At 66.2% G+C, this 24,463-nt stretch overlaps 4 protein-coding genes across 4 annotated transcripts; 2 read left to right on the forward strand and 2 right to left on the reverse strand.

Moving 5' to 3' along the window:
* Nucleotides 1-7,862: 7,862 nt before the first annotated feature.
* POLR3GL (RNA polymerase III subunit GL) lies at nt 7,863-10,720 on the reverse strand. The gene is made up of 7 exons (XM_082781156.1): nt 10,529-10,720; nt 9,245-9,374; nt 9,087-9,155; nt 8,929-8,985; nt 8,755-8,828; nt 8,512-8,625; nt 7,863-8,429 (listed from the first exon to the last, which is right to left on the reverse strand). The coding sequence occupies exons 1-7, from the start codon at nt 10,646-10,648 to the stop codon at nt 8,343-8,345; spliced, it is 651 nt and encodes a 216-aa protein (XP_082637282.1). The 5' UTR covers nt 10,649-10,720; the 3' UTR covers nt 7,863-8,342.
* A 2,136-nt stretch (nt 10,721-12,856) lies between these two features.
* Nucleotides 12,857-15,743, forward strand: ANKRD34A (ankyrin repeat domain 34A). Its single transcript, XM_082781193.1, has 2 exons — nt 12,857-12,905; nt 13,822-15,743. The coding sequence occupies exon 2, from the start codon at nt 14,024-14,026 to the stop codon at nt 15,392-15,394; it is 1,371 nt and encodes a 456-aa protein (XP_082637319.1). The 5' UTR covers nt 12,857-12,905; nt 13,822-14,023; the 3' UTR covers nt 15,395-15,743.
* Nucleotides 15,744-18,788: 3,045 nt separating this feature from the next.
* LOC309888610 (gonadotropin-releasing hormone II receptor-like) lies at nt 18,789-20,389 on the forward strand (the record flags this gene model as incomplete). The annotated part of the gene is made up of 3 exons (XM_082781029.1): nt 18,789-19,283; nt 19,389-19,593; nt 19,848-20,389. The coding sequence occupies 3 exons, from the start codon at nt 18,789-18,791 to the stop codon at nt 20,387-20,389; spliced, it is 1,242 nt and encodes a 413-aa protein (XP_082637155.1).
* Nucleotides 20,390-20,727: 338 nt separating this feature from the next.
* On the reverse strand, nt 20,728-23,400 carry RBM8A (RNA binding motif protein 8A). The gene is made up of 6 exons (XM_082780604.1): nt 23,303-23,400; nt 22,482-22,541; nt 22,268-22,345; nt 21,904-22,040; nt 21,650-21,786; nt 20,728-21,408 (listed from the first exon to the last, which is right to left on the reverse strand). Exons 1-6 carry the CDS (start codon nt 23,367-23,369, stop codon nt 21,363-21,365), a joined length of 525 nt encoding a protein of 174 aa, XP_082636730.1. The 5' UTR covers nt 23,370-23,400; the 3' UTR covers nt 20,728-21,362.
* Between the last annotated feature and the right edge of the window lie 1,063 nt (nt 23,401-24,463).

The following is a 24,463-nucleotide window of genomic DNA, read 5'->3' on the forward strand; positions in this document are numbered from 1 at the left end:
GGTGCACGGGAGGTGTCGGTGCCTCGGACACCGCGGTCCCAAATCTTTCGGGGAGGAGAGGCGGGTGCCAGCCTGGAAGGACTTGGAGTGGGGTCAGTTTGTCAGTTTTTGGGAAACCATCGCGATGCCTCGGACCCGGCGACGCCGTCCCGCGATGGATGCGACACCTCGGGTGTGCGTCAGGGAGACCCCGAGCGTGCGGAGGACGATTGTGGCCGAACCCGGCCCCAAAACTTCATCTCCTGGTGCCAAAATGCCCCCGACTCGGCTGAGGTTGGGCTGCTTCGTGTGGAAAAGGCGAAACCAAAACCCGGCCGTGAATTTTTTTTTGCCGCTGTTGCCCCCTCGGTGGGGATGGCCCCAATAGGGCCGAGCTCTTATGGGGTGCAGGGGCATGGAGCGGCCGCTGACTCCTTTGTACAGCTGATTTTCTATCGTTTTTCTTTTTTGGGAGGGAGGGGGATAAGAAGTGAAAAAAAAACTTTATATTTTGTACTGCTGACGTTCTACGAGCCCCTGTGGGGCGAAATTTTTAATAAAGTTTTCTCCAAGTGACGTCGTTGTGAGGTCTCTGACTTGGGGTGTGCGGAGGGGGATTTGGGGGAGTGGGGTGGAGGCGTCCTGAAGCCCCCTGCGGGCCCTGAGGTGGTGTCCCCGTGTCCCCATCCCTGCCCCACACACCTCCAGCACCCATGGGTGCACCTTGAAGAACACAACCCCTTCTTGAGAGCACGCGGCCCTGCTCCAGGTGGGTTTTGGGGCTGGATCAGCCAAAAGCCGCCTTTTCTCGGTGCCCTGCTGCGTGGCGAGAGGAAAACCCGCTGCTCGGTTCAAAATCGCTTCATTTTACCCCAAATTCAGCCTGGCAACTTGCCCCATACCTACAGCAGGAGCATCCCAGCCCTGTGGGACCGGGGACCCCACAAAAAACCCCGTAGAGGTGGACGCAGCTCCAGGAGGCGAACGCTTTGTGGGGAAGGGGAAACCGAGGCACGGAGCGGGAGCCGCTGATCCCAATGGGGTGGGAAAAATCCCCGCTCCCCATCACCGTGGGGCCATTGTGGCAACGGGGGCTCGCGTACGTACCCCCCCGGCCCTTTTTTGGGGGATGTGGGTGAAAGTTGACGGAAAATCTGACGGGGCGGCGTGACGCTACCTGCGGCGCTCCAGGAACGGGGCCCGGATCCCTCGAGAGGAAAAACAGCCCCGACCTTGGCCCCCCCCGTCCCCTACTTGGCGCGGGTGCCCCCTCCCTCGCTGTGGGGTGGGGGCGCGGCGGCTGCGGGACCCCCGTGGGCATCCCGAGCACCCCGCAGCGCCCTGACCCCCTGCACCAAGACCGCCGTGCCTCAGTTTCCCCGCCCTGCCCGCTGCAGCCCCCCCCCAAAGTCCCCCTATTTGTGTCCCCCCCACCCCCCGGCCCTATAGCTGGTCCTTATCTCGCTGCAGCCGGCGCGGCGCGGCACGGGGGGGCCTTATCAGTTGGATGCCGGCGGCTCCGGCTGTGCCAGGCCAGCACGGCCCCATAGGACAAGCCCCGGCCCCATAGGACGAGCCCTGGCCCCATCCCCGGACCCCGTCCCATAGCCCTGTCCCCGTCCCTGAGCCCCATCCCTGACCCCAAACCCCGTCCCCGAGCCCTGTCCCTGACCCCAAGCCCTGTTCCCAAGCCGTGTCCCAATCCCCAAACCCCATCCCATAGCCCCGTCCCCATCCCTGAGCCCCGTCCCCAAACCCCAGCCCCGTCCCTGAGCCCTGTCCCTGTCCCCGAGCCCTGTCCCCATTCCCGTCCCCAACCCCCATCCCCATCACAGAGCCATTTCCCTGTCCCCAAGTCCTGTCCCCAAGCCCCATCCCCGACCCCAAACCCTGTCCCTATCCCCAAGCCCTGTCCCCATCCCCAACCCCAAGCCCTGTCCCTATCCCCAAGCCCCATCCCCGTCCCCGTGCCCCGTCCCCATCCCTTACCCCAAGTCCCTGTCACCGGTGGCGCAGCGAGGGGCTCAGCCCCCTTTTTTTCACCAGCCCTGTTTCACCATTTCCCCTTTCCCCAAATTATTATTATTTTTTTTATTACCCACGAACAAAAATCACACACACAAAAAAAACACCCTCCCCCGGGACAAACGGGGCCCGGATTTGCCATTTCTGGACCCAAACCAGCCCCTATTGGGGCCTGCCCAGGCATTTGGGGTCGGGGAGCCCCCGGCACCGCTCGGGGTTTATCTCCCAGCCCCAGCCCCGCGGCGCTTATCTTATGGGGTCCATCTGGGGCCGGGGGACGTCAGGGCACCCCCTGTCCCCAGGACGTCACGGCCCCATCCCATAACCGCAGCTCCGTCCCCCCCCTCCTCACTATGGGGCTGTTTTTGGGGTGCTGGGACCCCCATGGCACAGCCTCCCCCCCGCACCCATGGGTGCCAGGCTCAGGGTGCCCTCAGCTTCGCCCCCACCCGTGCCTCAGTTTCCCTTTGTGGGTTGATGCCCCATTAGGGAGGGGATTTTTTTTTTTTTTTTGGGGGGGGGGACCCCAAACCGCTGTCCCCGTGCCCGGCTGGCACCGCCGCGGGGCCGGGCTGCCCTCCAAGCAGGTGAAGGGGGAACCCGGCTCCGGCCCAAGTAGGGACAGGAAAATCTTTATGGGGTGGGGGCCGCAGCCAGCTGGGGGTCCTGGGGGGCTGCCCTGCGAGCTGAGACCCCCCCCCCAAAATAACCCCACAGCGCTGCGCACCCACCGGGGGAGGCACCCCCAGACCCCCTTTTTTGGGATCTGCCCCAGCCCCTGGCGTGGATCTGCCCCACTCAGGAGCAACAGGAAAAGCCGAGACCCTACAATAAACAAAGGTGGGGGTGGTTTTTTTGGGTTGTTTTCTTTATTTTTTATCTTTTTGGTGTCGTCCCACTGCGCCGTGCGGGGAAGGGCGCGGGGCACGCTGCCAGGCGGGGCCGGTGGCCACCTCACCGGGGCCACTGCCAGCCCCCTTTGGGTGCCAGCCGAGCCCCGGAGCTGCAGCCTCAGCACATCTGTGCCCCCACGCCCCGCTTTATGGCCCCGATAAAAACCAATTCGGGCCATAAAAGAGGGGAGGGGAGGAAAAAAAAAAAAAAAAAAAAAAAAAAAGAAAGAAAGAAAAACAGAAAAACAACACTTTGGCTGGGGGGGGGGGCCGTGCGCCGCAGCGAGTGGCACCGTGCCCCGGCGCACCTGGGGGGCTATGGGGTCGGGTCTCAGCCCCACATCACCCCCAGCCCCACATTGGCCCCATTTCCAGGGGGAGGTTGGGGGGGGGATTTATTTGCCCCCCCCTCCCTGCCCCGCTGTCCCTCCCCAGGCAGGGATTTTTCCAGCGAGCTGTTTACCGCCGTGCGCCGCCGAGCTGGGGGCGAGCCACCGCTGCGCCCTACAAGGACTCGACACCGAGCCCCCTGCAACGGGACACTGCTGCCGGCACGGGGAGCGGCTCAACCGTGGCTAAATTGGGCTAAATTTAGCTATTTTTGGAAAAAAAAGGGCTCGAAGCCCCTCTGCGCGCTGCCAAGGGGGACCCCGCGCACAAGGCAGGGGGTTGGGGGTCTCTCGTCCCCTGGTGCCACCCCGAGGGCTGGAGTGCTGTCCCTCTGTCTGTCCGTCCCCGTGTCCGTCCCGCACGCTGCCACCCACCCTATGTCCCCCCCCCCCCCCCCCCCATCCCGGGGGCTGCTGTGGGATTTGGGGCTCTGTGCCCCCCCCCCGGGACGAGCAGAAGGAACCGACGGGGGTCCCAAGGGGTCCCAAGAGGCGCTCCCCGGCGCGCACCGCGGGGAGCAGGGAACGGGGCTGGGGCCGTGCCGAGGCCCCAAGGGGACAAAATAAATGTGGGGGGGCCCAGAGCAGAGCCCCCCCCATGCACACCCCCCTCCCGGTGCCGCTCGGCAGCCCCGCAGCTGGCTGCTCGCCCCGGCTGCTGGCACGGGGCCCGCGTTGGCTCCGGCCCCGCTGCGCGGTGGCTCCAACTGGGCCAAAGGTCCCAGGCGGCTCAGCCCCCACCACGGCCAAGCTGCAGCCCCGGGGGGGGGACGGCGACGACCCCAAAACCCTCAGCGGGGTGCAGAGGGGCTGCTCTGGGCACCGGGATTTGAGGTCCCCAACGATTTTGGGGCGCCTCGTCCTGCCTTCGCTGCTCCATGTGCCCGGGGTGCGCCCCTCGGCACCCCCCCAGCACCTTGGGGTCGGGGCTCAGCTCCTCGCCTCCGCATTTTTTTTTACCATTTATTATTTTTTTTAACCATTTTTTTTTTTTACCATTTATCATTTTTTTAACCATTTATTATTTTTTTTTACCATTTATTATTATTTTTTTACCATTTATTATTATTTTTTTTTTACCATTTATTATTTTTTTTTTACCATTTATTATTCTTTTTTAACCATTTATTATTATTTTTTTTACGATTTATCATTTTTTTAACCATTTATTATTATTTTTTTCACCATATATTATTTTCCCCCCCCTCCCAAAGAACAAATAACCGAGTCACTTGATCTGGGCCGCAGGTTTCCAGGTCACTTGTTTACGGCCGGGTTTGGGGGGGGCTCTGCCAGCTCCGATTTTTTTTTATTTTTTTTTTTTTTTCCTTTTTCACTTTCTAGTCCTCGATGTGCTCCTCTGGAAACTATTTGTTCGGCAGCTGCCTTGGCTCGGCGGCGCTGCCGGAAGGCGCTCGCCGTCCCCACCGACTATTTTGGCTGCGCTGCGGTCGCTGCCTTCCCCTTGTCGCCTCCTGCAGCAAACTGGGTCAAAGGCTACGGCGAAAGGGGGGGGCTCATCCTAGGGCCGGGGGGCGAAAATCCTTGGGTGAACGGGCAGGGTCGCGATGCCAACGCGAGATTTTTGGGGTTCTGCCCCCCCCCAAAAAAAAAATCCGGGTTCGCCCTGGGCGCAATCTGGGAAAGGAGCCGCGGGGTGAGCAGGAGGCTGGATTTATTTTGGCCCCCCCACGAGCCCTCCAAACCCTGCCGGGGGATTGGGTTCGCAGCAGGCAGCCCGCCCGAGCGCTGACATTCGCCCGCCGACCTTTCCGAGGTTGTTTTTTTTTTTTTTGGGGGGGGGGCACCGCCAAGACCTGCTGAACTTCTCCGCTTTTCCGTTTAATTTTAGCTCCGCTCCCGGCGAGCTCGCCAAGGTCACTCCTGGCCCGGGCCCCCCCCCCGTGATCCGGGTTGGGAAGGTGGCGGTGCTGGAGCTCCCCCCCCCCCCCAATTAACGAAGCCAATTTGGGGAAAGGGCGAGCGCGGTGGGCTGCGGCGGGCGGCACGTGGGGAGCGCGGCCCCAGCGCTGCCGGCAGCGAGAGCAGGAGCAGGAGCAGGCCCCGGGTGCTGCGGTTCCCCGTGCCCAGTCCTGCCCCCCCATCCCAAATCCTGCACCCCCCCGTCCCCAATTCTGTACATCCCGTCCCCAATTCTGCACCCCCTGACCCCAATCCTGCACCCCCTTCCCCATTTCTGCGCATCCTGTCCCCAATCCTGCACTCCCATTTCCCAAATCCTGCACCCCCTGTTCCCAATCCTTCACCCCCGTCCCAAATCCTGCACCCCCATCCCCAATCCTGCACCCCCGTCCCCAATCCTGCACCCCCATTTCCCAAATCCTGCACCCCCTGTTCCCAATCCTTCACCCCCGTCCCAAATCCTGCACCCCCATCCCCAATTCTGCCCCCCCGTCCCCATTTCTGCACATCCCATCCCCAATTCTGCACCCCCATTTCCCCAATCCTGCACCCCCTGTCCCCTGTCCCCAATTCTGCACCCCCATCCCCAATCCTGCACCCCCCTGTCCCCAAACCTGCACCCCCCTGTCCCCAGCCCATTTCATCCCAGCCCTAATCCCGCACCCCCTTGACCCTAATCCCGCACCCCCATCCCCAATCCTGCGCCCCCCCCACCCCACCTCCGACTTCAGCCGCTGCCCCCCACAACCCCGACCCTCGCTCCGAAGACCCCAAATTACGGGGCGACCCGGAACGGGGGGCCCCCAAACCACCTCCCTCCATCCCTATAGGGCCCGAATCCTTCGCCTGGGCCCCCCCCAGGGGAAAAAAAACCAAAAATGGGAGCCGGAGGAGCCGTGGAGCAGCAGCGAAGGGGTAAAAATAGCGGCGAGCAGCGGCGCACGAGGAGCCCACGCGCCGGCTGCGTGCACCGGGGAGGAAGAGGCCCCCCCCTCCTCCTCCTCCTCCTCTTCCTCCTCCTCTTCTTCCTCCTCCTCTGGGGAAACTGAGGCACGGAGCGAGGCCACAGCAGCGGTTTTGGGGTCCTGGGGGGGCTGAGGTTCCCCCATTAAATTATAGGGGGGGGGGGTTTGGTGAGGGTCCCCCAGCTCCGTGCCCAAAGTCCCCGGCGTGGGAGCGGGGCACGGGTGGGGTTGTTCCCAGCCCTAAATTCCCCCCCCCCCACTTTGACTCACCCCATTACTCAGCCCCGGGGCTGTTCTTTCCTTGGGGTGGGGCCGGATCCTTCCCCTCGTGCCCCAAAAGGGGGGGTCCTGGTGTCCGTGAGCCCCCCCCCCAAAGACAGGGCGCAGACCCCCGAAGCTGGGCAGGGGAATGGCCACCGCCTGGGGACCCCCCCCCACGCTGGTGGCTTTCAGATTTTTTTTTGGGGGGGGGGGACACACACACATATGGGGCATCTCTCGGTTTTGGGGACACCCCAAAAGAGGGCCGGGGGGGGGGCCAAACCACACAAAAATTGCAGCTTGACCGTTTCCAGCTGTTTTGGCACCGATTCCCACCCTGCCCCTTCAACCCAGTGCCCCCCGGGGGGGGGGGGGAAACGGGCCACGAACAGGCTCTGCCCCCCCCCGAAATCCCCCCCGGGGACCCCCCCAAAGCCCCCCAGCCCCATGGCAGGGGGTCCAACACATTTTTAGTGCCTGGGAGCTGAAAACCAAAACCACAAACAGGAACCTCCTGGGGCAGGGGGGGGGCACGGGGGGGTTACGGCACTTCCCCATCACATGAGGTCCCCGTGAGTGCCCCCCCCTCCCCCCCAGCCACTACCGGGGTACAAATTTTTTTGGGGGGGTACAAATCACCCCCACACCCCCCCCAAAGCTATGGGGTGGTGGCAGATAAATGGGGGGGCTGTGGGAATGGGCCCCCCCCCAAAAATAAATCCCACTCCGCAGCCTCCTGCTCCCGCACCCTACATTGGGGGGGGGGGGTCTGGGGGTGCCATTTGTGCCCCCCCCCCCAAAAAAAAAAACAAACAAAAAAACAGGTGTGCAGGGCCCCCACCCTGCTCCCAGCACCCAAGGGCGCTCCCAGCACCCAAGGGTGCCCGGCCTCGGCTACGGGGCACCCATAGGGGGTTAAAATGAGGGGGGGTTAACGGGGGGGGGGGAAAAACGTGGCTCGGCCCATCACGCCACCCCACAACAGCAGGTGAAGGCGCCAGCAACCCTACAATAACAACAGGCTGCTCACGAGACCCTACAATAACAACCACCCTGCCCCGGGGAGGGCAAACAACCCTACAATAAATAACCACCCCACAACAAACACCCGGCCCTGTTTGCCCAGCAGCTCCGCGCCGCCATGAGGTTGGTGGGGGGGGGGGGGGAAACCCGGGGGGGGGGAGGGCAATACGGATTTGGGGTCTTTGTAGGGTTTTTTGGGGGGACCCTAAATTGTGAGGGGACCCCAGGGGGCTTGTGAGCCCCCCCCTTGCTGCAAGGGTCCAGCCCTGGAAGGGGACAAAGAGCTGAGCCCCCCCCCCCCTGCACCATGCAGGGATGGGGTCAGCTCGGGGACCCCCCCCCTTTATTATTATTATTTTTTTTTAATCCCCCCCAATCCCAAAAAGTTGGAGGCCGCAGGACTTAAAAAGAAAAAAAAAAACGATTTTAATCCACCTGAATCGGTAAAAAAGCTCCAAACGTTAAAAAGCTGTTAAAAATGGGGGGGGGGACACACACACACACGACGTTTTCCCCCAAAATGGCATGGGGGGGGGGGGCACGGTCGCCCCTCCACCCTAAATCCAAACGCAGCCCATTAAAAACCGCCCCCACGCCCCCCTCCCGCAGGGGTTGGGGCCCCCCAGGACCCCCAAACTGGGGGGGGGGGGCAGTGGGGTCACCCCCCCCCCCCCAAAAAAAAAATCCCATCCCTGGTGGGGGGGGGGGGCACCCGGCTCTGCAGCACCCATCCCTGGAGCACAAGTGCCACCTGCCGGCCACCCTGACTGGGAGCACTGGGAGCACCAGGATGGGGGCAGACTGGGGATACTGGGACCCCCCCCCCAAGTTGGGGGGGGTCTGGGGGGGGTCGTGGGGTCCCCCAAAACCCCCGGGGGGGGGGGTCAGTAAACGGCCTCGTCCATGTTGTCGTCGCTGTCGCCGCCGAAGTCCTCGCCGTTGTCGAAGTAGGACATGATGTAGTCGGTCTCCTGGGGGGGCAGGGAGAAGCCTTGAGACCCCCCCCCCAAAAAAAATAAAAACACCCCCAAAATTCTCGCCCCCCCCCCTCACCTCCTCGTGCTCCTCCTCGTCGTACTCCTCCTCCTCCTCCTCCTTGCCTTCCTCCTCCTCCTCCTTCTCCTCTTCCTCCTCCGAGGTCACCTCCTCCTCCTTCTTCTCCAGGCTCTGGGGGGGGGGCGCGTTCAGCCGTGAACCCCCCCAAAATGCCCCAAAAATGCCCCAAAATGCCCCCCCCAGCACTAAATTTGGGGGGGGGGGGGGGGGGGGGCACGTCGGAGCCTTCGGCCTCGTTACCTCCAGCTTCTTGATGGCCTCCTCCTTGTCGAGCGCCGCCCGCTGCTTGGCCTTGGGTGCGAGGACGGTGGTCCCTGGAGGGGGGGGGACACGGGGGGGGGGCAAGGGGAGCGTCACCCACCCCGGGGGGGGGTCACACACACAAATATGGGGGGGGGGACACGGGGTACTCACGGCCCTTCCGCAGCCTCCGCACCCGAATCTTCAGCTCCCGCGGCAGCCGCCTCCAGTCTGGGGGGGGGGGGACGGGTAAAAAGGGGCTGGATCAGCCCCCCCCAAACCCCCCCGATCCTAAAAAAGCCCCCCCCCACCCCAAAAATAACCCCACATACCTGGGTTCCAATCGATGGCGCCGTCAATGGGGTTGGAGACCTGGTACTTGTCCGAGTAGCGCTCGATGTCTGCGGGGTGAGGGGGGGTCTCAGCGGGGTTTTTGGGGTCGGGGGGGTCCCTAAATCCTCCCCCCACCCCCCCCCCCCCAACCCGGTACCTCTGCGGGGCGCCCCGGGTTTGATGAAGTAGGGCAGGTTCCTCATGGCGCCGCGCAGCTCCTGCTTGAGGGCCAGCATGTACTCCAGCTCCTCGCCCCCCGGCAGCGGCACCGGGCGGTACTCCACGGGCTGGGGGGGGCACGGGGGGGGGGGGACCCCGGCTGTCACCCTGATTGTCACCCCAACTGTCACCCCAACTGGCACCCCAACTGGCACCCCAAACGTCACCCCAATTGTCATCCTGCCTGGCACCCCAATTGTCACCCCAAATGTCACCCCGACTGGCACCCTGATTGTCACCCCAATTGTCACCCAGACTGGCACCCCAAACGTCACCCAATTGTCATCCTGCCTGGCACCCTAATTGTCACCCCAATTGTCACCCTAAATGTCACCCCAACTGGCACCCCAATTGTCACCCCAACTGTCACCCCAACTCTCTTCCCAACTGGCAACCCAATTGTCACCCCAAATGTCACTCCAAATGTCACCTCAAATGTCACCTGGACTGGCACCCCAAACATCATCCTAATTGTCACCCCAATTGTCACCCCAACTGGCACCCCGACTCTCACCCCAATTGTCACCCCAACTGGCACCCCGACTCTCACCCCAATTGTCACCCCGCCTGGCACCCCAATTGTCACCCTGCCTGGCACCCTGATTGTCACCCCAACTCTCACCCCAATTGTCATCCTGTCACCCCAATTGTCACCCCACCTGGCACCCGCCTGGCACCCCAAATGTCACCCTGCCATCCCAACTGTCACCCCCAGTTGTCACCCCCACTGCCGTCCTGTCACCCCACTTGTCACCCTGACTGTCCCCCCAACTCCCATCCTGTCCCCCCAGTTGTCACCCCGACTGCCATCCTGTCACCAAGTGTCACCCCAACTGCCACCCTGATTGTCACCCTGTGCCCCCAGTTGTCACCCTGTCACCCTAACTGCCACCCCAAGCGTCACCCTGTGCCCCCAGTTGTCACCCCAAGTGTCACCCCAACTGTCACCCTGTCCCCCCAGCTGTCACCCCGTCACCCCAACTCCCATCTTGCCCCCCCAGTTGTCACCCCAAGCGTCACCCCAACTGTCACCCTGGTCCCCCCAGCTGTCACCCGAACTGCCCCCCCAATTGCCCCCCCAACTCCCATCCCCCCCCCTTGTCACCCCGCCTGTCCCCCCGACTCCCACCCTCTCCCCCCAAGTTGTCCCCCGGGGGGGCTGCACGCCCCGCTCTCGGGTTGTGTCCCCCCTCCCTCCCCCCCCAGCCCCCCCAAAACTCACCGGGAAGAGGGGGGAGGGCTGTAGGGTGGGGGGGGGCAGCGCGTCCCCCTTACCGATGCCCACGGCCTCCACGTTGAAGGTCAGCTGCCCGCGACCCCGACCCCGGCCTCGACCCGCCATGGGGGGGTTGGGGGGGGGCACGGAGCCCGGGGGGGGCTGCGGGGGGGGCACAGAGCAGGGGAGGGGGCGGCCGGGGCAGGGGGGGGCAATGGGGGTCAAGGGGGAAGCCTAAGGGAGAAGGGGGACCCCTAAAAAGGGATTGGGGGGGGGGGGCAGCCCTAAAATGGGATATGGGGGGGGGGCCAGCCCTAGAAAGGGATATGGGGGGGGGCAGCCCTAAAATGGGATATGGGGGGGCAGCCCTAAAGGAACACGGGGGGGGGAAGGGGATGGGGCACCCCTAAAAGGGGCATGGGGGGGCAATGGGATGGGGCACCCCTAAAAAGGGATTGGGGGGGGCAGCCCTAAAGGAACACGGGGGGGGGGGAATGGGATGGGACACCTGGAAAAGGGATATGGGGGGGGCAATGGGATGGGGTGCCCCTAAAGGGATATGGGGGGGCAGCCCTAAAAAGGAAACCCCTAAAAAAGGACGGGGGGGCACCCATAAAGGGATAAGGGGGGGCCCTAAAGGAATACGGGGGGGGAACGGGACGGGGCAGCCCTAAGGGGATACGGGGGGGGGCCCTAAAGGACACGGGGGGGCCCTAAACAGGCACATGGGGGGGGGGGGGAACGGGATGGGGCCCCCCTAAGGGACACAGCAGGGCTGGGGGGGGGGCGGGGCCCCCCTCATGGCCCCGGGGCCGCTCCCCCCGAGGCTCGGCCGCCCCCGGCCCCCCCCGGGCCCCCCCCGAGCCCCCCCCCGGTGCCGGTCCCGGTGCCCCCCCCCCGCTCCCATGCTCGGCCCCGTACCTGCACTGCGCATGCGCCGCGGCGCTACGCGCGGCCGGGAGGGGGGTGAGTACGGAAGGGCGAGGGCCGCGCTGATTGGTGGGAGGAGGGGCCAATCGGAAAGCGGAGAGGGAAAAGGGGGCGGGGAAAGGGGCGGGGCGAGGGGAGATGAATGGGGCAGGGAGGGGATGAATGGGGAGGGGAGAGGGGGGGTGGGGGGGATGGGGGGATTGGGATTGGGATTGGGATTGGGGGGATTGGGGAGCGATGGGGGGGATTGGGGGAGACTGGGGAGATGGGGTGAAGGATTGGGATTGGGATTGGGATTGGGATTGGGATTGGGATTGGGATTGGGATTGGGATTGGGATGGGATAGGATAGGATGAATGGGGGGGTGGGATGGGGTGAATGGGGCGGGGATAAAATGAATGGGATTGGGATTGGGATTGGAATTGGGACTGGGATTGGGATTAGGATTGGGATTGGGATGGGATGAATGGGGGGGTGGGATGGGGTGAATGGGGCAGGGATGGGGTGAATGGGGATGGGGATGGGATGGGATGGGATGGGATGGGATGGGATGGGATGGGATGGGATGGGATGAGGTGAATGGGGCAGGGATAGGGTGAATGGGATGGGGATGGAATGGGACAGGATGGAATGAAGACTGGGACGGGATGGGATGGGATGGGATAGGAACGGGATGGGATAGGGCTGAAGGACACCTCAGTAGTGGCCGGCTGTAGGGCCAGAGACCAGGCTGAAGACATTGATGGGAAGAGGAGCGGGCACAAAGGGGGGGGCTCCTGCCCCCTGCCCCAACACCGCAGCCCCATGGTGCCCACCCAGCTGCCCCACAGCCCCGGGGCGCCTCAACCCCACAGCACCGCTGCACCCAGCCCCGCTCACCCACCCCCCCCCCATACCCATCACCCCACACCCAAAACCCTACAACCCCCCAGCCCCCAACCCCCCACCCGCTGCCCCCCACCTCCCCACCACCCCCCAACCTCCCCCCCCCCAGCCCCCAGCCCCCCAGCCCCACACCCCCCAGCCCTTCCGCGCTCTCCTCCTTAACCCCGCTGCCCCCCAGCCCCAAATCCCACTGCCTCGTGCCCCCCCGGCCCCAAAACTTCGCCCCCCATCGCCCCTTTCCCGTCGCACCCCCGCGGGTTCGGCGCTGGCTCCGCCGCCGCCGGGTGATTCATCCCCAACCAACCCTCCCCGCGCCAGGAGCTGCCAAAAATAGGGATGCGGGGAGAGCTGATGGGGTGTGTGTGTGTGTGGGGGGGATTTATGGCCGGGGGGGGTGTGCGTGGGGGGGGGATAAACCCTCCAAATAACCTCCCCTGCCTCCTTCCCCCTCGCTAAAGCCGCGGCCGGCCGGGATGGCGGCCACCGGGAGACGGCTCCGGCGCCTCCATCGCCCCCACCCCGGGGACCCCCCCACGGCGCTGGGGGGGGCCACGCTCCGGTTCCCACGGTAACAGAGAAAGGCAGGGTTGGAGGGATGGGGAGGGGGCTTTTTTTTTTTTTTTTTTTTTTGGGGGGGTGGGTGGGAAGGGGTCTCCCCCCCCCTCCAAAAAAAAAAAAAGGGCCGGGATTGTGCAGCCCCTAAGCACCAGGCCTGGGTTCGGCGTCTTGCTGGGGGGGGGCCGCAGCAGCCAGGCTTGAAAATGGGGATGGGGGGGGGAAATAAAGAGGGGGGGGGGGTGGTTTTTGGGTTTTTTCCCCGTTTTCCTGGCTGGCCGGAGAGCTGAGGATGAGCTGCAGTAACCATGGGAACCGGGCAGGCAAGGGGATGCGGGGGGGGGGGGCACGGGCAGGGGATTTGGGGGGTACGGGGAGGGGATGGGGGGGATTAAGGGGATGGGGAGGGGATGGGGGAGATTAAGGGGATGGGGAGGGGATTGGGGGGGGATTAAGGGGATGGGGAGGGGATTGGGGGTGGGATTGGGGGTACGGGGAGGGGATGGGGGGGGTTGGACAGGGCTGGAGGGGGGCACGGGGGGATACGGAGCACAAGGAGGGGGTGCAGGAAGGGGGACGGGGGATTTGGGGGCTATGGGGCTGCAGGTGGGGGCCTGGGGGGGGGGTAGATGGGAAGGGAAGGAGGGGGGAGGAAAGGGGCCCTGGGGATTTGGGGCCGGGGGCACCACGCGGGGGGGGGTGGGCACAGCCCCAAGGCGACGGCACCGGGGGCAGCGCGGTGACACCGGGGTCACCTCCCCGGGAACCGTCCCCTCTGCAGACCCCACAAGTGCCCCCCCCCCGAGCCTGAGCAGCCCCATGGCCCCGGGGGGTGGGGGGGAGCACGGGAGGGGGGCATCTCCCGCGGCAGCTGGGGAAACTGAGGCAGGGAGCGGGCTCAACACGCGCCCCCTCCTGCCCCCCCCCAGGGCCACTCCACGTCCCGGCACCGCGTCCCCCTGACGCCCTGCGAACGCCTCACCCCGCGTCCCCCCACCCCGAGCGAGCCATGCTCCAGGAGCACCCCGACCCCGCCGCGTCCCCCCTGCCATCCCCGCTGCCCTAGGAGGGCGATGTCGCTCCGGGCACCTCGGCACCGCCGCGCTCCGTCCCGGTGGCCCTGAGCGTGCCATGCCCAGCCCCGTGCGTCGCCCACCGGGGCCCGCGGCGCCTCCCGGTTTGGCCATGCTGCCCGCGGACGGCTCGGCGCTGCTGCGAGCCGTGGCCCAGGGCAAATTTCGCCTCACCCGGCTGCTGCTGGAAGGGGGAGCCTACATCAACGAGGGCAACGCCGCCGGGCAGACGCCGCTGATGGCCGCGTGCCGGGCGCGTTACGCCGACCCGCTGGAGCAGCCCCGCATGGTTCGGTACCTCCTGGAGAACGGCGCCGACCCCAACATCCCCGACAAGACGGGCAAGACGGCGTTGATGCACGCCTGCGCCGAGCGCGCCGGGGCCGCCGTGGCCGCCGTGCTGCTGGCCCACGGCGCCGACCCCAGCGCCCGCGATTACGCCGGCGCCTCCGCTCTGGTTTACGCCATCAACCGGGGCGACCGGGAGACGCTGCAGGCGCTGCTGGACGCCTGCAAGGCGCAGGGCAAGGAGGTGATCATCATCACCACCGACACGTCGCCCTCGGGCACCAAGACCACGCGGCAGTACCTCAACTCGCCCCCCTCGCCGGGGCTGGAGGAGAAGCGCTCGCCGGCGCTCTGCATGTCGCCCTCCGACATCGAGGTGCGCACGGCGGCCTCGCCGGCGGGCAGCGAGAAGGAGGAGGAGCGGGACGTCTTCCGCTTCCCACCGCCACCACCGCCGGCTGCCGTCGCCACCGCCGCCGTGCCGGAGCCCCCCCGTGCCCGGGTTCGGCCGCTCAAACGCCTCAACTCGGAGCCCTGGGGGTTGGTGGCCCCGGGGGTCGAGGCGTCGCGGGTTCCCCCGGAGCGTTTGGCCCCGGGGCTGGAGGGGCTGAGCCTCGGCACGCGGCCCCGGCGTCACAGCGTCGAGGGCAGGGAGGCGGCGGGGTTGGCGGGGGCGGCTTGGGCCGAGCGGGTGCCCCCGGCTTGCCCCCAGCCCCTGGCCCGGCGCAACACGGCCCCCGAGGCGGCGCGGGTCAAAGCGGGGCGCCGCGAGCCCCCCGACCCCGAGGCTTGCCCCTGGCCCCCTTCGCCACCCCCATCGCCGGGGCGCGGGCGGCGATGCGCGGCCTCGGCCATGCCGCTGCCGACCCCCGAATCCCCCCCCGGTGCCCGGCGCCGTGCCCCCGGTTTGCTGGAGCGCCGCGGCTCCGGCACCCTCCTGCTGGAGCCCCTGGCTTCGGGGCGCGCCGGTTTCTTGCCCCCGCTTCACGCCGGCCCGCACCCCCCCGGCCCCCGCGGGCTCCCAGTTCCCGGCTCGCCCAAGGGGCGCCGCAAGCTGCTGCGCCGCCACTCCATGCAGACGGAGGAGATGCGGCTCCTGGCCAACTTCCAGAGCGCCCTCAGCCTGGAGCCGGGCACCTAAGGGTGCCCACGGCCTCCCCGGAGCGATGCCCGCAGCGTCCCCTTCCCCTGCCCACGTGCGCCGGCCCAGAGGGGGGTCCCGGTCCCGGTCCCGGCTGCCGTGGGGACACCCCGTGAAGGGACCCTGCTCGTGGGTGCCGTCCTCTCGCCGTGGTGGCCGTGAGCCTGCCGGGGCAGCGGGGGCTGTGGGAACGGAGACCCTGACGGCACAGGCACCCGCGGGGGGGCTCCCCGGGCTGGCTGCTGGCAACGTTCACCCTGAAGCCTACTGATGGCTGCGGGGGGGGGACCCGAAAAAAAACTCTTCCCTCGCTGCCGCTGGCAGAACCTTTGCACGTCCGGCAGGAGCTGGCACCCCCCCGGCTCCCTCGCATCTTCATCTTCATCTTCATCTTCATCCCGCTCCTTCCTCCCCCCCCCTCCCCAGCACCGCTTCTCCCCGTGGATCTCGGCGGCAGCAGCCGACAACCGGACCCCACCTCCTGCTTCTCCCCCCCCCCCTTTTTAGGTCCAGCGTTTTTTTGGGGGGGGGTCCCCGCTGGCCACACGCTGCTCGGGGCCGGGCGCACTGAGCAATAATGGCCACGGGATGCCCCTGCCCCAGGACAGCCCCTTCTCCTTGGGGGGGGGGTCTCCCCCCTGGTTTTTGGCCACAGGGACGCCCCCTGCGTGCTGGGGGGGGTCTCGGGGGGAGCGGGGACGGGGATGGGGCCACGCTGTCAGCACCCCCATGAATAAAGGCCTGGCACGGCTCAGCCCGGGTGTGTGTTTTTTGGGGTCGGGGGGGGGATGGGGTTGGTTGGGGGTCGCCCTGAGCCCCCCAGGGGGCACCCAGCCCCTGCCCAGAGGTGTCCTCCCGAGGGGGCTGCGGGGTGGGGTGGGGGGGCAGCAGAAGGGGTGCCAGCACCCCTGGGTGTCAGCACCTCTGGGTGTCAGTAGAGCTGGGCACGGGGGTGCGTGGGGGCTGCTCATCTGGGTGCCAGCACCCTTGGGTGCCAGCACATTTGGGGGCCACATCTGGGTGTCTGCACATCTGGGCACACCGGGGTGCACGGGGGCTGCACCTTTGGGTGCCAGCACCCCTGGGTGTCACCACCTCTGGGTGTCACCACCCCTGGGTGCCACCGCCTCTGGGTGCCAGCACCCCTGGGTGCCGTGGTGCACAGGGACCACTCACCCGGGTACCCACACCCCAAGGTGCCCAATTCCTGCACCCCTGGGTGCCCGCACCCCTGGGCAGGGACTGCGTAAGGACCCACAGGGGGACGTTTGGGGTGGGGTGGGGGGGTTCCCTGCCCCTACAAACACAGCGTGGCTGCAGCAGAGGGGCCGCTGCCCCCCCCCCAAAGACCCCCCCGGGGCTGCGGCAGCCCCACGGGTGGGCTCGGCTCAGCTCCAGCCGCGACGGTGCCAGGGGGAAGCAGGGCGCAGCCGGGACCCCCGGCGGGGACCCCAACCCCAGGGGGGGCTTTGGGGTGGGGGTGCAGCCCCCCCCCCGCCCCCCCAGGGCTGTGTGGGGGGGTGTGGGGAGCCCGCGGCCTCCTGGCGAGGCTGAGGCTGGGGCTGAGGCTGAGGCCGTGCCCGCAGCGGGAGGCTGGGCTGAGCCGGGCGCTGGCGGCACCGGCTGCGGCAGCACTGCAGAGCGGTACCGCAGCGGGGCTGGGCTGGGGACACTGCCGGGGGACACTGCTGGGGCTGGGGACAGCACCACGGGGAGCTGCTGGGGCTATTGGGATGCTGCTGGGGCTACTGGGACGCTGCTGGAGCTATTGGGACACTGCTGGGGCTGGGGGGACACTGCTGGGGTGATGGGGACAACACCACGGGGTGCTGCTGGAGCTATTGGGACACTACTGGGGCTCTGGGGACACTGCTGGGGTTGGGGACAGCACCACGGGGCACTCCTGGAGCTATTGGGATGCTGCTGGGGCTACTGGGACGCTGCTGGGGTGATGGGGACAGCACCATGGGGAGCTGCTGGGGTTACTGGGACACTGCTGGAGCTCTGGGAGCACTGCTGGGGCTGGGGGGACACCGCCACAGGGAACTGCTGGGACTACTGGGACACTGCTGGGGCTACTGGGACACTGCTGGGACTCTGGGGACACTGCTGGGGCTGGGGGGGCACCACCACGGGGAACTGCTGGGGCTCTGGGGACAACACCACGGGGCACTACTGGAGCTATTGGGACACTGCTGGGGCTGGGGACATCACCATGGGGCACGGATGGAGCTCTGGGGACACTGCTGGGGGGCTCTGGGGACACAGTCATGGGGCACTGCTGGGGGTATTGGGACACTGCTGGGACTCTGGAGGCACTGCTGAGGCTGGGGGGACACTGCTGGGGCTGAGGACATCACCACGGGGCACTGCTGGGGCTACTGGGACACTGCTGGGACTCTGGGGACACTGCTGGGGCTGAGGAGAGCACCATGGGGCATTACTGGAGCTACTGGGATGCTGCTGGGGCTACTGGGACACTGCTGAGGCTGGGGGGACACTGCTGGGGTTATGGGGACAACACCATGGGGCACTACTGGAGCTACTGGGATGCTGCTGGGGCTACTGGGGACACTGCTGGAACTCTGGGGACACTGCTGGGGCTGGGGGGACACCATCATGGGGCACTGCTGGGGGTACTGGGAGACTGCTGAGGCTGGGGGGACACTGCTGGGGCTGGGGACATCACCACGGGGCACTGCTGGGGCTCTGGGGACACTGCTGGGGCTGGGGGGGCACCGTCATGGGACACTGCTGGGGGCAGAGCTGGCAGTGGGGTGGGTGACAGCACCCTGGGGACACTGCTGGGGACCCAGGGACAGACGGACCCGAGGGGGAGCAGCACTGGGGGGGGTGCACCCTGGGGGTGTGGGACAGGGGTGGCAGCAGCCACAGCCCCCCCCCATGCTGCTGGGACCCCCTGCCCTGCCCCAGGGTGACCGGGGGGGGCTCCCCCACCCCCTGCAGGGCCCCCGTGGTGGCCGAGGAGGAGGAGGAAGGAGGATGAAGGACGCCCACAGAGCACCCCGGGGGTGCTGAGAGGAGGTGATGCCAGCGGGCTGGGTGCCCCCCCTGGCCCTGCTGCACCCGGAGGGCTCCTCGGGGTGAGCTGCAGCACCCTTGGGTGCCCCCAGAGCCCGCGGGTGCCCGGCTCCTTTATGCACCAGCACCCCCAGATCCCGGGTGGGCTCCATCATTTGGGGTCCCCCCGGGGGCTGAGCCCCGACGCAGCTCGAGGCAGGGAAACAGGAGCCCCCCGAGGAGCCCCCCCAGGAGCCCCGAGGATGCTCAGCACCCCCCCACCCCCCCACAGCACCACCCCCCCCCCATCCCGGGGGGCTCACCCCCAGCGCGGCCCCCACCTCCCATCCCCATCCCAGCCCCAGGCGGCAGCATGAACGGCACGGGGGGCAACCGGAGCTGCGGGGGGGGCGGCGGCGGAGGCGAGGAGCCCCCCCCTCTGCCCACCTTCTCCACCGCCGCCAAGGTGCGGGTGGCGCTCACCTGCCTCCTCTTCCTCTCCTCGGCTTGCTGCAACGGGGCCGTGCTCTGGGCGGCCGCCCGAGCCCCCCGCCGGCGCCCCCCGCCCCGGGTGCGTTTGCTGATGGCCAACCTGGCGGCGGCCGACCTGCTGGTGACGCTGGTGGTGATGCCGCTGGACGCCGCCTGGAACGCCACGGTGCAGTGGTACGGGGGCGAGGCGGCCTGCCGGGCCTTGATGTTCCTCAAGCTGGCCGCCATGTACGCCTCGGCCTTCGTCACCGTCGTCATCGCCCTGGACCGCCACGCCGCCATCGTCACCCCCTTGGCCGTGGGGGGAGCCGAGAGGAGGAACAAGGCGATGCTGGGCGCCGCCTGGGGGCTCAGCGCCCTGCTGGCTTTGCCCCAGGTGGGCGAGGGGGCACCGGGGGGGCGCGAGGATGAGGATGAGGAGGGTGAGGGGGAGGGAGGAAGGCCGCTGACGGCCCCGCGTCCCCCCCGATCCCACCCGCAGGCCTTCGTCTTCCACACGGTGAGCCGCTCGCGGCCGCGGCGCTTCGTGCAGTGCGCCACCGTGGGCAGCTTCGGGGCGCACTGGCAGGAGACGCTCTACAACATGTTCACCTTCGCCTGCCTCTTCCTGCTGCCGCTGCTCGTCATGGTGCTCTGCTACGGCCGCATCCTCGCCGCCATCTCGGGCAGGATGAAGGAGGCCGGCGGTGAGCGCGGGGGCTCCGCCACCACCTTTTTTTTCCTCTTTTTATTCCCTTTCTTTTCCTTTTTCCCCTCGTTATCACCCCGTCCTTTCTCCTCCTCCCGCGCCTCGTTCACTTTTCCATCACCTTTCCATCCTCAGCGTCCTCAAACCCTCCGTCCCTTCAGCTCCTCCCCACCTCCCCAGCTCATTACCCGTTAATTAACCCTAGAAACCGCCTCCTCCTTCCTTTTTGCCTCCTTTTTTTCCTCCCTGCAGCCTCCTCCCGGGACTTCCAGCTCCGGCGCTCCTCCGACAACATCCCGCGGAGGGCTCGGATGCGCACGCTGCGCATGTCCATCGCCATCGTGCTGACCTTCATCGTCTGCTGGACCCCCTACTACCTGCTGGGCCTCTGGTACTGGTTCTCCCCGGAGATGCTGACCCGCCAGAAGGTGCCGCCGGCCCTCAGCCACATCCTCTTCCTCTTCGGCCTCTTCAACACCTGCCTGGACCCGTTGGTCTACGGGCTCTTCACCGTGCATTTCCGCAGGGAGCTGCGGCGCGCCTGCCGCTGCGGCCGCCGCCGGCAGGAGCAGGACGGGGGGGAGGCGGCGCTCAACACCGGCTCCTTCCGCGCCTCCACCGCCGCCGGGAGGGCCGGGAGCAGCTTTGGGGGGGCCGGGAGCAGTTTGGGGGGCACCAGGAGCAGTTTTGGGGGGGCTGGGAGCAGTTTGGGGGGGGCCGAGAGGCACGAGCTGGGGGTGTTGGGTGGGAGGTGCGAGCTGTGCCGCCGGCGGACGGTGGAGAGCTTCATGTGAGGGGTGGCACCGGTGATAACCACAGGGTCTTTTCTCAGTGGGGGCTTTTTTCGGGTCTGGGGGGGCTCCACGGGCACTTTTTCCCCTCGTGGGGTGGGGTGGGGACGGCGCAGGCGCACCCCCCCGGTTGGGTTTTCCTTCCAGCCCCGCGGCAGCACTGAGTTGGCCCAGGGGTGTGAGGAGCGCCAAAAGAAAGAGTTCTGGGGCAGAAATTCCTTCCAGGACACTGCAGGAGCTCCTTGGGGGGGAAAAATAACAACACCCGACGTGTACACGGCTAAAAACGCGGGGAGGAGGCAACGGCAACGGAGCCAAGGCACACAGGGAGCGAAATAAAGCGAGTTTTTCCCCAAATGCTTGCACAAGAACCCAGCTTGCTCTGCCGGCGGTGACGCCGCGATGCCATCAGCTGATTTTGGGCAGAGGAAACTTCAGCGAGGAGGCGAGGAAAGGAAACGGCTCAGCCACGGCTTCCGAGGATGTTTAATTAAGAACAATTAACGAGAGAATCGTACGTAAAAGAGGAGTCGCTCCGAAGGCCGCGAGCGAACGGAGCCACCGGGGTCAGGAACCCCCTCAGGAGCTTTCAGGAAGGTTCGTCGGGGAATTAGAAAACTTCTCTCCCAAAGAAGAGCGGCCCGGACGCTCGGGCTTCCCAAAAGCCCGAAAATGAAACAACCGAGAATTGTTAATTAAAAAAAAAAAGACAAAAAAAAAAAAAACACACACAAAAAAAAAAAACCCTCGTGGAGTTTGGTAAGAAAATGAGCGCCGGGGGCTGCGGCCACCACAAAACGCGTGGAGGAAACCCCCCGGGGAGCTGCAGGTGCCCCCTCCTCGGGGCACCGGGGCGGCCCCGCGGGCAGGAATTTGCCGCGGCCGCTCCTCAAACGCCCGGTCCCAAAACCCCCCCGCCCCTCCCCCAGCCTCCCAGTTCCCTCCCAGTAAGATGCTGGGCGGCGACTGGGATCCATCACCGGCGCCTCCTGTCCGGGCTCCTGCTCCGTCGGCGGCCGCCCCTGGAAGAGAGGCGAAGGCTCAGGGCCCCTCTTGGCCCTGGGGGGGATTTATTTTGCCCCCCCCATGGGAAGAGTCTGCCCCCGGGGACCCAATTCCCTCCCCCCAAGGTTTTGGGGGTCTTCGCCCACCTCCTGGGGCTCCCCCCCAGCAGCACAACGGAGCCCAAAGAAATTTCAACGAGGTCAGGAGGAATTTTGGGGAAAAAAAACTGGTTTTGGTCCCGCCACGGAGCCCCCTCACCTTCTTTTTCCTTTGGGGGGGCCCCTGACGAAGCACCAGTCCACGCTGATGGGCTGCCCCATCAGCTCCTGCCCGTTCAGCCCCTCCATGGCCGCCTGCGCCTCCTTGTAGGTCTCGTACTCCACCAGGGTGTAGCCCTGCGGGCGGAGGGGGGAGCCCAAAATTGAGGTTGGGGGGGGAGAAATCAAATCCCCCTCCCCCAAAATTGAAGGGGGGGGGGATAGGGAAGGGGGAGGAGGCGTGGCGGCGCCTACCTTCAGGTACCCCGTGCGCCTGTCGAGGTTGAGGTGGATGTTTTTGATCTCCCCGTACTCGGCGAATTTGTCGTGGATGTCCTCCTCCGTCGCCTCCTCGTGGACGCCCGTGACGAAGAGGATCCAGCCCTCAACCGCTGCACCGGGGGGTGGGGGAAGAATTACCGGGGGTGGGGGGCACATCCCATTGAAAAACCCCCAAAAAATCCAGCTGGGAAGCCCCGGGGGGGATGGGAATGTGGAGAATGGGGACGGGAGCGGGGTTTGGAGCAACGCTGGGGGCGTGAGGTGAATCCCAGCGGGGTGGGGAAGGGCTCCAAGACCCCCTGAGCCCCCCCCCGAGCCCCCCCATCCCGGTACTCACATCTCTGTGGGCCCGGCTCGTCGCCGTCCTGCTCCACGCTGTCGTAGTCCTCGCGCACGCGGGCCCGCGAGCCCTCCTCTGGGGAAGGGGAGAGAGAAAAAAAAAAAATTGGGGGGCGCTGCCGGCACCGAACTCACCGAAAAGCCGTGAAACAGCCCCAAAATTGAGGCTGGGGGGGGAGGGAAAGGGAAAGTGGGTGGATGCCGGGGCTCACCTGAGCCGAAGCCGCGTCCCTTGCGCTTCTTGGCCTTCTCCTTCAGCTTGTGGATGCTCTCTGTGGGGTGGGGGGGTGGTGAGGGACGGGGCTGTCACCAGGGGACCGGGGGGGGGACAACGGGGAAGGGGGGGACATGGGGGAAGTGGTTGAGGCATGGGGGGATGGGACTGGGAATGGGAGCAGGATTGAGACTGGGTCCAGGACCGGGATCGGGATCAGGATCAGGACTGGGACTGGGATCGGGATCAGGATCGGGACCGGGATCAGGACTGGGACCAGGTCCGGGATCAGGACCAGGATCAGGGCCAGGGACCGGGACCACAACCAGGTCTGGGACCGGGATTAGGACTGAGACCGGGTACAGGACCGGGATCGGGACCGGGACCAGGATCAGGACTGGGACCAGGATCGGGATCAGGACCAGGACTGGGACCGCAACCAGGATCAGGACTGGACCGGGATCAGGACTGGAACCAGGACCGGGACTGGGACCGGGATTAGGATTGAGACCAGGTCCAGGACTGGGATCTGGACCGGAACCGGGACCAGGATCGGGACCGGGACCAGGACTGGGACCAGGATCGTGATCAGGACCGGGACCGGCACCAGGCCCAGGCCCAGGCCCAGGCCCGGTGCCGGGAGCAGCGGCCGAGCCCCGAGGGGCCGCAACCGGGACACGGAGAGCCCCGAGCAGGCCCCGAACGGGCCCCGCCACCACAGCCCGGGCCAGGAGGCGCCCCCCAGACCCCCCCCTCCACCCCCGGCCGGCCCCGAAGGGAGGCAGCAGCGGGCGGGGCCCGGCCCCGAGCCGCCCCCACCGTCGCCATCCTCGTCCATGGCGAAGTCCTCCCCGCCCGCCTCATGCAGGTCCAGCACGTCCGCCATCTTGCCGCCTTCCGCCCCGCCGCCGCCGCCGCCGCGGTGCACGCCGGGAAGAGCGCCGGAAGCGGGGCCTCCGAGCGCCGCGGCCGCAGGGCGCCGCCATGTTGGGAAGGGAGACGCCATGTTAAGAGGGGTGGCGCCATCTTGGGAAGGGCGCCGCCATGTTGAGATGGGTGACGCCATATTGGAGAGGGCACTGCCATGTTAGGGGGGTGGCGCCATCTTGGGAAGGGCACCGCCATATTGAAGAGGGCGCTGCTGCCTTGGAGAGGGTGGCGCCATCTTGGGGAGGTCAGCGCGGCTCGTCCCACCCCGGCGGCCATGTTGGGAAGGGCGGGGGGGGCTGTCCCCCCATTTTGGGGCCGTTACCCCTAAACCCGGGAGGGGGGCAACGGGTGGGACCCCCCCCCACTGCCCCAAATCCCCCCCCAGCGCGCCAAAAATGTCACCTCTGACCCCTCCCCTGCCCCCCCGAGGGGCCTGGGGACACGATTGTGGCCCCCAGCCCCCCACGGCCCCCCCAGCAGGGCACAGAGCCAAGCTCTTTTTGGGTTGATTTCCCCCAGAAACGGGGCTTCTGCGAGCACACCACAGCCACGTCCGCACCGCTGGCCCTCGGCCCACCCGCGAAGGTCGGGTCCTGCCCAAAATGCTGAAAAAAAGGGGAAAAAACAGCAAAAATGGGGGGCAGGAGGAGATGGCGGCTGCGGGAAGGGCCTGGCAGGACACGAAGGGGGCCCCAAAGGGGGGAAAAAGAGGTAAAAAGGATAAAAACAAGACAAAAAAAAAACAGGCGAGGGCCAGGCCTGGCTGCAGCCCCAGGGTTGCAGCCTGGAAAGCGTTTTCGCAGGCGGAAGAAAAGCTGGAATTAAAGAAAAAAGTTGGAATTGAAGAAAAAAGCAGGAATTACAGAAAAAAAGCTGGAATTAAACGAGGACAAATGTGGCTTTAGCGAGGAAAAGCCCAAAAAAAGAGGCTGGGGGCAGCCCGACAGCCCCAGGCTGGGCTGGGGTCGATTGCGCGGCTGCGTCCTCACCCAAAAAGGCTGGGCAAAAACCCCAAAACCCCATGAAAAAAACCCAAAACCCCATGAAAAA

Source organism: Aythya marila (genome assembly GCF_965140915.1).
Source record: "Aythya marila genome assembly, chromosome: 29".
Lineage (NCBI taxonomy): Eukaryota > Metazoa > Chordata > Aves > Anseriformes > Anatidae > Aythya > Aythya marila.